This window comes from Cygnus olor, chromosome 3 (genome assembly GCF_009769625.2).
Source record: "Cygnus olor isolate bCygOlo1 chromosome 3, bCygOlo1.pri.v2, whole genome shotgun sequence".
Lineage (NCBI taxonomy): Eukaryota > Metazoa > Chordata > Aves > Anseriformes > Anatidae > Cygnus > Cygnus olor.
The window spans coordinates 62,328,200-62,340,588 of NC_049171.1; the positions used below are offsets into that span (position 1 = coordinate 62,328,200).

The window sequence follows — 12,389 nt, forward strand, 5'->3', positions numbered from 1 at the left end:
AACAGACTCTTCCAGAATCCTCTGATTAGACATGTCAAGAGCTGACACTTCTTACTGACTCTTTTGGAGTTGTAAGAATTCAGCCAGCCATCAGTTAGGCCTACAGTTTTCTGGGAGCAGTGAATTAAGGAAGCCCAAGCAAGAAATAAATGTGATAATTCTGACCCCACAATTTTGTATTATCAGTCATGAACATAAATTTTGCTTTAATGCATTGACCTTGAGAAGCCACGCAAGATATATTACAGTTGAACTGAATATTAACCATAGCCTCTTCCTCTGCTCTGAGTAAAAAAGGAAAAGACAGTTCCAGCTTCTCAGTAAGAGTTAAACCTTGATTCAACTTAGATTAAACATTGCTCCCTTCAGATGTTAATATACATCACTGACATTTTCTTTTCTTAAAAAACACCACAAAGGCTTCTCACTTGAAACAATCTCTATTTAACAACACGCATCCTAGTGAGTCCAGATTTAACTACACTGACAACTCATTATTGAAAGCGCTCGTGTGCTCTCAGTGACCAAAGCTGCTCTGGCAGACTTCTCTCTCTGGATTTATCATTAACATTTACATTCTCGGGCTGCTAAATAATTCAGTATAGCATTTAGCCTTATGTCCTTGCCTCTCTACCCAGAAGCTGCTCTCACTGTTTACTGTATGTGCCAGCAGCAGGGAAGAAAAACCTGTTTGGACCCTCAGTGCTTCCTCACACTCTGCAACTGAGAGGGAACTTTCACTCTTGACATAGAAGTTATTATTTTTTTGTTGGAAAAGTGTTTATTAGATACCTAGATACAGGCGGTTATTTATCCACATGGAGCCAGGACCATGTGGTCTCAGCTTCCCATGCAAATTCCCCTTTTAATAATCCTAATGCGGGGAGCTCTCCAATCAGAGCGCTATCAGCCACGGCGCCCTGATACCTGATGCCAGCTTTGCTGGTAATGTAGGCCACTGAAGCAAATCCAGAGAGATTGAGTTGGAAGTGGAGAGAGAATCAGAGATCTGCTTGCATGGCTTCCTGACGGGGGGTGGGGGTCTAATTTTTTATTTATTTATTTTTTCTTTCCTCGGTGCTGGAAGGGAGAGAGACAATTTCCAAGCGATCATTAGCTGAGAGCAGCCCAGCTAGGTCGAGGCTGGGAGGCGGGGACACGGTGGCAAGCAGCGAAGCAAGGTAGAGGCACGAAGGCAGAAGACAAGGTAGATGAAAGCATGAGGTGGCTCCTAGGCAGCAACTGGAGGAAATTTGGACACGCTGACAGGGGGAACTACGACTGGCTAAACAATGAGCCAAGTGGGCCACTGCTGGAAACAGAGCTCCAGGTCTGTACCCTCCTGCTCGTGTTTGTGGCATCTCCTTTGACTTTGCATGTGTGTGTATGTTTGTACAGTGCCTCAGTGTATGTACATAGTTAATACATGGGTATCGAGCTGTATCAAAGCAGTAATGCTCAGTTACGTAGCATCAAAGCATTTATTTATTGCTGTTAAGTTCTTTTCACCACAGATATGGTGAAAAAAAATAAACATCAGAAGGAAAACCTTGCTGGAGTGGCAGTTAAAGAAGTTTCTTTCTTTTAAGCATAATGTATTCTGTTATTCCTTGATTTCTTTTCTTTTAAATACATGTTTACTCTTTGGATCTGGTCCCATGAAGCCTTTCTACAGACGTTTAGAGTCCGTAGCAGGTGGCAATGAACTCTTGTTCTCTAAGCTGCGCGCTGATTACTTCTCAGAGAGAGGATCACAGGCAGGCAAGTGGGGGGAGGGAAGTAGCCATCAGAGATGAAAACACAGCCTGCTTTTCTGTCTTTGGCTGGGATGCAAAGAAAGGGTTTCTCTGATGAGGAATAAAAATTTCAGGTTCACATATACCCCTAGTAAATGTCTGAGGCAAGTAGCACCAGCAAATAAACTGGCCATGCTACTTAGCAGTCAAGTATATTGTTGTAAAAGGAAAGGGGGTAGGAGTGGTAATTACCAAAATGGGTAAAAAATGGGGCAAAATGGGAGAGAAAAAGTAGTTTTTGAATGCCTCTATGATTTTAATAGTCTGCCTTATCAGTAAGACTGCCAGAGTTTGAATGGCAATGTCTTCACACCCTGAAACTGGTTTTGTCTGACAATTGGAAACAGACAGCAGCACCAGCAGCATATTCTAATAAGTATTTGAAAATGCAGTGTAAATCTAGGATCTCTTTAAAATTGTGCTGTTATTACCGTATACAAAAGCACATCAAAATGTTTTTTCCGTTCACCAAAGTTTAATGTTTTTGCTTTTTACAAGCAATAATGAATCAGCTTTGAGAAGCAGAATGGAACTTAGAAAAGCACCTATGCATGGGCCACAGCCTACTGACTTCAAAGAAGAGTTTGCTCCAAATCCAGTTAAAACATTCAGAAGTACCTGTTCCTTGATTCAACTTCAAACCCCATATCAAACTATTAGCATAAATATGGACTATATTTAAAAAGTCGTGTAAATAAAGTTCTAAGTACCCTAGCAAATCATTCACATAATAAATTCTAGCACCAATCAAACAGCCACTTCAATGGGAATTTAAGCAAGCCAAGCAAGCTCTTTTTATTTTATTTTTCCTTTTTCTTTTTTTTCCCCCCTATCCTTACACAAAAGCTTCCTTTAAACTCAGGTTTGTATTATTAGGTCATTCCCTTCTAAAGTAGGTACTAGGTTTCTTTTATCTATACTAAAAGTTCAATTCCAAAACCATTCAATTACTCATTATGGAAATGCCACACAACTCTGCACTCTCCATTTCATTCCTTTATCAACAGGCATGAATAAAAGCTCATCTAAACTGATATGGGTCATGTAATCTGTAAACTGGCAACTGTACATCTTCAGCATGGTAAAAAAAAAAAAAAGATGCAGGCAGACAGATTATTAATGAAAGGCTTTACTACTTCTAAAATACTGAACACATAAAAGAAAACTGATCCTTTGCTTCTGTCCTCACAAAGGTATAAATGAAAAGAATGATTATGATGGGAAATAACCCCCAATGGCCAAACCATCCTACTAAAAATCAGTTCTGGGAAAACAGAGGACTTTTTAGAAACTAAATTCCTTTTACAGCTGCATGCTTTTCTGCTTTCTCCTCTTTATACAGGCTGTTTTCCCTGTGTTTGTGCATCTGTAGCTTATCTCAGGCTGGAAGTCCGAGTCTTGTTTATGTCAATTAAAAAATCCAGAGTAGTTGCTCATGGTAACACAGGCAGAGCATACAGACCTCACCTGTAGCTGTAGTATCAAAAGAAACCAGTCAAAGAAATGCTACCAAGTAATTCCCTAAGTCACTTAATATGTTTGCTTTGGAAACTTCCAGATGTTAAAATTTTTCTTTTGATATGTACAGCAGTTGGTTAATTTGCTTACATTTTTCAATTACTGAAGATTCAGTTTCATTTCTAGAACATTTATTTTCCATTTCTGGCACTTATTTTCCAATACCTATAGCCACCAGCCCATTGTTTCTTTTGTAGCTTTAAAGCTTCAGAAAAAAATGTTTGTTTAGTTTAACTACAGTTTTTGGTATACACTGTTCTTACGGCTATAAGATTTTCCAAGTCTTTATGTCAAGATCTTCATAACATTCTTCAGTAGCTCCATAGCCACTCCTCTCAGAAACAGGCACAAAAACACAGCAGAAAAACAGTGACCAACACCGCTCAGTTGTCTCCCAGTACTTTTGGTGTGTTTGGATATACCTACAAAATATTAATCAGCTGCACTAAATACTTCTTGAGCCATGTCTCGATGTAAAACCAGTTACATACAATGCTTGGCAGAAGGTAATATCAAAATGTACAGTAAGTCACTGTGATTTATGCTTCAAGTTATGGGCATCTGCAAATTTGCATCTACTCCATCAGTCCCTCCTATTTTTTCCTGCCATCCCATGGATTCTCAACAACCGAGCCCCTGTGTGAGGCCATGTCTCAGACCAGGAAGCACCAGGCAGCTGTAACACTACGCTGTGCTTCCCCCAATACGTGAAGGATAAGGCAGTGGTCCTTGGCTATTTTTTAAAATATAAGCTTCCTTCCAGTGAAATTCACTGGGATGGTGCACTGGTCTTAAAGGTAAGATAATCAGGGCTTCATATTCCTTTTACAGGCACACTCTTTGCTGGGTGAAAAACTGGCTGGACAGCCAGGCCCAGAGAGTGGTGGTGAACGGAGTGAAATCCAGCTGGCGACTGGTCATGAATGGTGTTCCCAGGGGTCGGTCTTGGGGCCCATCCTCTTCAATATCTTTATTGATTATTTGAATCAGGGAATTGAGTGCACCCTCAGTAAGTTTGCAGGTGACACCAAGTTGGGGGGAAGTGTCGATCTGCCAGAGGGTAGGAAGGCCCTGCAGAGGGACCTGGACAGGATGGGTCGATGGGCAGAGGCCAATGGGATGAGGTTCAACATGGCTAAGTGCTGGGTCCTGCACTTTGGTCACAACCACCCCATGCAGCGCTACAGGCTTGGGGCAGGGTGGCTGGAAAGCTGTGCAGAGGAAAAGGATGGGGGGGGGGGGTGAGGGGAGTTTTTGAACAATACTCACCTGAACATGGGCCAGCCGTGTGCCCAGGTGGCCAAGAAGGCCAACAGCATCCTGGCTTGTATCAGAAATAGTGTAGCCAGCAGGAGCAGGGAGGTGATTGTCCCCCTGTACTCTGCTCTGGTGAGGCCGCACCTCGAGTGCTGTTTTCAGCTTTGGGCCCCTCACTACAAGAAGGACATCGAGGCCCTGGAGCGTGTCCAGAGCAGGGCTACGAAGCTGGTGAAGGGCCTGGAACACAAGTCCTGTGAGGAGCAGCTGAGGGAACTGGGGTTGTTCTGGAGGAGAGGAGAAGAGGAGGCTCAGGGGAGACGTTATTGCTCTCTACAACTACCTGAAAGGAAGGTGTGGGGAGCTGGGGTTCAGCCTCTTTTCACAGGTAACTAGTGATAGGATGAGAGGGAATGGCCTCAGGTTGTGCCAGGGGAGGTTTAGGTTAGAAATTATGAGACATTTCTTCTCAGAAAGAGCAGTCAGGCATTGAAACGGGTTGCCCAGGCAGGTGGTGGCATCACCGTCCCTGGGGGGTGGTCAGGGAAAGGCTGGACCTGGTGCTTAGGGACATGGTTTAGTGGGTGACATTGTTAGGGTGATGGTTGGACCAGATGATCTTGGAGGTCTTTTTCAACCTTAATGATTCTATGATTCTACTAGCCTCATATATCAAACGCTGGCAGTCTCACCTTCTGTCCTCACCAACAACCACAACAGTGCACAACTCACAGATCTTAAGAACAACACTTGAATCCCCACAAATTAAACCCAAAACTTAAACCTCAGAAATGTACTCTTCATGGATCATGAAAAGTGCTGTACAGAAGCTCAGCTCTTTTAAATATCCATTACAAAAGCACTGTTGCGTAACTGTACAAGGGAATCTCAATATCCATAATGCACAGAAGTAACACAATTCTTTCTTCATTTCTTGTGTACTGTTTTTTTGTACCTTCTAAGACCAACAACAACAACAACAAAAGTAGCGAACTTGATAAGAAAAAATCTCCTCATTTTATTAAATAATTTAATGTCTACATTAGAGTAGTAGATGAACATTTTCTTCCAACTCTGCTGCTTCTTGTAGCTCATGTAATGGTGAGGTAAGACAACTGCTTGTACTGCCAGAAACTCTTTAATAAGAAATGATCAGTGGATATGAGACAATTCTTTAGTATGCATTTCTGTGGTTAAAAGACAGCTGAAGAAAAAAAGCTTAATAGTGAATCCATGATATTTAAATGTATTTTAAAATGACTTTAATGGGTATGGCCTCAGACCCACAATACCTCAGGAAAAAAAAAAAAAGGCAGAAATCTCCTCTACACTATTTGTTTTGCTGTAAAGTAAAACCTATTTACTTTTTTTTTTCTTAAACATGACCACATACTAATAATTTAATAATATGACTATGCAGTGGAGAGGTAACAAATGCACGGTAGGTAATCAGTTGAATACAGGTTACAGTGTGGTTTTGTAGCTAACAGAATGACCATAATTTTTAATAAGCAGAGAAAGTATTAGTAGACTAAAGAGGTGTATCAGTTACTACCTTTTTTTCCCCCCAGAAGCATTGCTGCAAACAGCCTATTTGTATTCCTGTTCCAGATAGTTTGAGGAAAGAACCACTAGAATTATCCTGGTTTGAAAGTAACTGCCTCCATTCAAAAATAAATCTGACACATTGATCTGTTTAGTCTCACCATGAAGATATGAAAAAGCAATCTGATTACTCTTCAAGTACTTGCAAAGGGAATGATTGATCATAAATGACATTTTAGGTCCCTATTCTAGACTAAACTGTGAATGAGATCTAGTTATTAGAAGCTAGATGGGAAATTATATATATTAAAGTTTGAAAATTAAACTAACACAGCTGAAGAGCTCAAATGTTATTAAAAAAAAAGGAAAAAAAAACACCACAACAACAACGCTAGCTTGTAACTCCTATTAACACAACAGCATGGTTCAGAAGCTGTAGTACAGAGGTCTTTTGTGCTGTATTATGCAGGAGATTAAGCTGACAAGCCAGTCACGGCTGCTACCAAGACTCCCAGAAGTTCTTTTTCCACAGTTTTAAACAGGGAAAGTGATTCTTGGATAGCTGGCAGAACAAGTGCAAGAAAGGGCCCCAGTCCACGCTGTCCTGACACACCAAGTTTTATGTGGGGCTGGCCTTTAAGAATATAGCAACCAAAGAACAGGTATGGTAGGCAGTAGGTCCTGATGAAAGGGGCAGTTGTCACAGTATTTGTTCATTAAACAGTAGAGTTTTCCAAATAGAACGAAACAACACTAGACAGTGGATCGTTAGCCCTACTCCTCTGCAATTCAGTGTTGTCTCAAGTTTTAAAAGCTTAACCTCTCTTTTCCAAAGAGGGCTAGTCCCAGCATAATTCAAGAGTAATAAAGACGCATACCAAAATACATAGAGTTCCCGTCTGTTGTTCCCCTTCTCAAGGAGGTGGGTTTCCCCATCTTCGTGTCTAGTTGTCACAAGATTTTTTTTTAAATGTGTAAATAGAATTTGACAAATCACTAGCCTGCAAAACATATTGGTGAGTGCCACTAATACAGGCAGAAAATAACTTGGGAATGCATGAGATAGTTCACTGCAGGGGGGATGGAGAATGTATTTTCTCTCTGATTAAGGGGTCTCCAGGAATCCAGTGCACTATCTATTTGCTTTAATTACAGAGCAGACAACAGATAAGTTCAACCAAAGAAGACATAGAGCCATTTCTGTGCATCATATTGCCTGCCACCATGATGCTCTTCCTGGCATTCCTGCTGCTCTTCCTTTACCGCCGCTGCCAGCGCCCCACCCCGCAGGGGCAGATCTTCAGCATCGACCTCCCCGAGGCCCTGCCTGAGCACGAGGTGCCCAGTTTCCTTTCCGTGCTGCCCTGGACCAGTGAACAGAGTTTCCACTACTCCACTCTGCTCCCTGATGCCACATTCCTCTCCGTGTGTTTGCCTCCATCCTACGAGGAGGCCACCATGAAGACTACCCTGGGCAATGCTCACATTGAGCTCTCTACAGATCCAGTGCCTCCTTATGAAGAGAGCATGGCACATCCAGCAGCACCAAATAAACTTCCTACAGAAGCACCTTAGCTGAAGCATGCGGCCCCTCACGGCACAAACGTGGATCTGCTATGGCCTTTAAAATTAGCAAAAAATCCAAATGAGCCAAAGTCAGTGAATTATGAAGGAAGAAACTTGGAGTAACAGGGAATGAGCCTTTTCACCTCATTCTAGGATTCTCTATCTTCCACTTGTAGCAAGGCTACATGTACAGTGTGACAGCAAATCAATTCTAGGCTGTTAATGTTGGAATTTGAGAAAACTGAGTACATCATACAAGGATTAAACTTACAGACAGATGAGAATCTGCCCATCTGAAATCCCTCAGCTGCCAAGAAACGTAACATTGATGGTTGGACTTCATGATCTTGACTATCTTTCCCAGCCTAGATGATTCTATGATAAGTTATGCTACAGATTCAGCAGTCACAAGAAGGGCTCCTAGCATGAATCTATTCCAGTTTGCTTTTTTTCTACTTCATGTGTTTATTTTAATTGAATTTCTGACAAGCTGATTTACTTAATCAGCATGTATAAACATTGCATATCATTCTGCAGTGCTCTGTAATGAACACAGCTCTCAGGAAAGCAAATAAATCTTTAAAAAATATTGCAGGAACTGTCCCCACAAGTTCAACTATGGGCTGTTGTTAAAGGCTGTCTTTTACTACAGTTGAACAATGAGAAGAACCAGAGAAGACCTGATCATTCTGGGTAAGGAAGACTCCAGCACCATCACACAAGAGCACACCCACACTACGGCTGCAAGCTAAGGTCTGCAAGGTCCTAAAGTTCTAGATTACTGGCTTGACTTATTTTTCAATTTACAAGTCTAAAACAGTAAAACTTGTGACCTTTTGGTACAGTGTGTAAGAGAATTGGGGAAAAAATAAAATCAAATGCACAAAAAGATCTGGTTTCTATTTCAAAACAGCATTATACTCACTTCTTGACCACTAGAGCAAAGTAAGTATCATTCAGATGCATTGGTGCCAGTTCTGTGTCTCAGGAGGGCTTGCACATGGTTGCTTTTAGGCAGTGGCATATCTTTAACTCTTTCTGACAGGATAGCACTTTCACTATGCTGACAGATGCTCTTGTTCTGAGCATCTGGAAGGTGGCTATCATGAAATCCGATGATTTTATGTATTTTGACAGCTTCTTCCTTGCAGGTGTGAGCTATTCTATAATTCTACGACTATCCGTGGCTTAACAACATATATATGACCATGTGTAGTCTTGGTACAACTCCTAAAACAGAAGCTGTTTTGACTTGCACTGTGTGATTATAGCAACTTTCACAAGTTGTCAATATGAGCTAGTGTAGAAGTCATCCTGCTTTGTGAATTTACTACCTTTTTGTTTTTCCTCTTAAGTGTAACAATAATAGAAGAATAAATCATCGCTATTTGGTAGAAGAGAGACCAGACACTTTTAGGTAAAGTTTCATGTTGTTACATCAAGAGTGGCACAAATCATACCACCAAATAGTCCAGGTCAAAACTGATGATACTCATACGGTTCTCTTAAAATAAGAAAAAAAAAGAAAAGAAAAAAAACACACTCTGCCCTTCGTAATTCAGAAATGGCACCATTTTCTTAAACTACATTTTTGAGATCTTCTCCTTTTCTAATGCCTACTTTTGGTTACCAGACGGTGAGAACAGCAGCAGCTGTTGTTTTGGATAAATGCAAGTGCAACCAACCATTTTTCTTTTCAGACCATATCTGGGATGAATTCCTAGTATTCACTAACGCATTTGAACGTACTGTATTTGAACGTACTGTCTCCTTGCATTTTTTATGCCTCCTTAATACTTGGTACATGCAGTTGTTGCCAGCTACATGGAAAGCAGAGTACCAAACAACATATACTTGCTAATTAGCAAGGTTAAAAGGTTTAACGCTCAAAGAGAATCACTTCTGCCTCTTGTGTTTCTATATTCCACTAACTCCAAAAGAATTGTACTGGTATGCTTGAAAATTCAGCCTTCATTGTATCAAATTTAGTATATTTTTGCCTTAAAACATCTGCTATGTTCTGAAATTAGTTATACTGTTCTTCAGCAGAAGTTCTTGATTATTCTTACCATGGTAGTGTCTGCAACCCCACCCCAGGTTCATTATTCTAAACTGCTCTCCAGTTATTTTGGTTACAATTCAGATAACTTCTTCAGAGCTATTTCTTGTGATCAGGACCAAAATACTTCTAGAACTAGTCAGGAATTGAGAGTGTTCGTCTCTCACATAGTATTTATCGGGAAAGTCTCAAATCCTACCTTAGACAAATAGTTTATGTTTGTTAGCTGTACTATAGACAATTAAGAACAGGTACTTGCTCAAATTCAAATTAGCAGTAATACCGCCATGTTTACAATTGCTTTTTCTAATAGACTTCCCCCCCATCTATAATTGGTGTCCCTTACCTCATTCCAACACAGTTTTGTCTGGTCTTGCATGTTAATTGTCCCTGGTAGTTTTTAACCCAAGCAGCATCTCACTCAAATCTACACTCCAAAGAAAAAAAATCCAGTAAAGCAAAATATAAATTATAAAATAATAATAAAAAGAATATTTCTTATGCAAACATTGTGAAATATTGATCTCTATTGCCTAGCAGCTACCACTGATCATATCAGCCTGTGATGACATACCAGGCAGTAACCACAGAACTACTGTTATTAGTGCTATTGGTTGCTGACCAGTTACCATGTCCTTTGAAGGAAACATAGCTCACAGTCTACAAAGAACTCATGTCCAGCTTGACAAACCTGAAAGGTGAAGGTTTAGAGTACACCATGTAAAAGAAAAGCATTGGAGTTTTGGCTGTAGACAAGACTGAAATATTAAGTTTTCAAATACATAAAAGGTAACTGCAAACAGAATAAAATAATCCTTCATACTTTATGCCTACAGCAATCTGGACTAGTACTAGAAAGCTTAAATTGCAGCAAGAGTGCAAAAACAAATTTCTAAAAGCAATCCACAGTCTAAAAGGGGAGTGAAGCACGGGCATCACCATCTCTGGACATACAAAGAAGTTACACAAACATCTGTCAGGAGCGATGAAGAGTGTTAGCTGGAGCAAGGAAGATGTAGATGTCTTCTCTGGGACCTTCCCTGTTTCTACACCACAAAGCTATATAACATATTTATCTACAATGATGATACCCATTTTTGCAAAGCTAAAACCACTCTGTCATTATAATGCCAATCTGCTTGTTTGGCACAAATTGTGTTCTGCACAATTCATCTCCCGGGTCCCAAAAGCAGACCGCGCAAGCAGGCCTTCCCGACACTAGGTGCCTCGCCACTATGCAGACACAGAGATTAAACTCCCACTTTATTGAAAGTGGGAAAACTCCCACTTATTGAAAACTCCCACTCATTTTATTCGGCGAAAGTGGACAAGACACCTAGCAGCTCTGCGGAAAGAGACTGATTTTTGTTGCAGTTGCACCTCAGGAATTCACAATAACCTTCGGGATGGCCCGGGGCAGGGCCCGCGCATGACAATATAAGCCGGCAGCGATGGCAGCATGGCTGCAAGGCGAGCTCAAGATGGCGGCGTAGGGCCGCGGCCACCATTTTCACACATCCCCCTCACTGAGTTCACCGCGTTAGTCTGCGGGTGCGGCCTCTGCCAGCTTCATCCCGGGGTTGTGTAAGCTGGCAGCGAGGCTCCCTTTCCACGGCTGTGTGCCCCAAGCAGCGAGATAACTGCTGAATAGTCATGAACAACTTGGGTTAACTCACACATGATCAAATGTCCTTAGTGGGACAAGGATCCCCCCCCCCTTTTAAATTTGGTTTCTAGGAGATGTTTCCCTTTGCATGTCAAGTTCCTGGAGAAGGGAACAGAAAATTCTCAAAGCCATTCAGGAACTTTAGAGATGTTGCATGGTAGTTCTGGACCAAGCAGCAGCTTCTTCCAAGAAAATCCAGCATTATATTGAACCATTAAGTAACTTTCTGGTAAATCATTGCAGTTATAAATATTTAATACCAAAATAGTAGTTTCCCTCACTGAGTACTCCCATTGCTTTTGGGCACCTGCAGAGCTTGCTCCTAATGTCCCCTACCCTCACACCTTTCTCTGAAGGTGCCCATGCAGGTGGCCAGCCCTGATCCACACATACCCCAAAAAGAGAATGGCAGATGTTACAAGGCATTTCAAGTAGCTAAAGAAGTAATGTATATACACCGATGACTTAACTTAGCTGCTACCTATGCTAACACAGTAGCTATATAGGAAATAACACAGCTGAGGAACATCACAGATAAGGGGTCATGCAACAGCTAAGTAGAATTGCTGACCAAGGCAGCAGTTACTAAGGCAGCCATTTCACAGATACCACATAAAGGTATTAAGTCAGTAAATAGAGAGCAAGTAAACAGAGGCAGGCTGTTTACTTGAGAGAAGACAAGCTTGGTAAAGAAGAAGAGCTCAGGAGGGGGAAAAAGGGAGCAGAAGGGGCAGCAAATCACGTGAAAACAAATCAGCAAAACACGACTGTGTGAGGGAGACCTGCAGGGCAGCTATACACCTCATCACTGCACCTAAAACAACTTCTGTTGTTCTCAGTACATGTGCATCTTGTGTTGCTTCCATGTCCAGAGGACCTGGGAATGCTTTCCCTAACACTTTTCCCTTCTCTAGGTGGAGATTGGACACCATAGCAGTTTTCTAGAAAGGGTCATCAAATACCTATTGAATCATGATGTTTG

General features: G+C 41.4%; 1 protein-coding gene across 1 annotated transcript; it reads left to right on the forward strand.

Moving 5' to 3' along the window:
• The first annotated feature begins 982 nt into the window (after window positions 1-982).
• SMIM28 (small integral membrane protein 28) lies at window positions 983-8,111 on the forward strand. The gene is made up of 2 exons (XM_040552926.1): window positions 983-1,330; window positions 7,272-8,111. Exons 1-2 carry the CDS (start codon window positions 1,220-1,222, stop codon window positions 7,689-7,691), a joined length of 531 nt encoding a protein of 176 aa, XP_040408860.1. The 5' UTR covers window positions 983-1,219; the 3' UTR covers window positions 7,692-8,111.
• The last annotated feature ends 4,278 nt before the right edge of the window (window positions 8,112-12,389 follow it).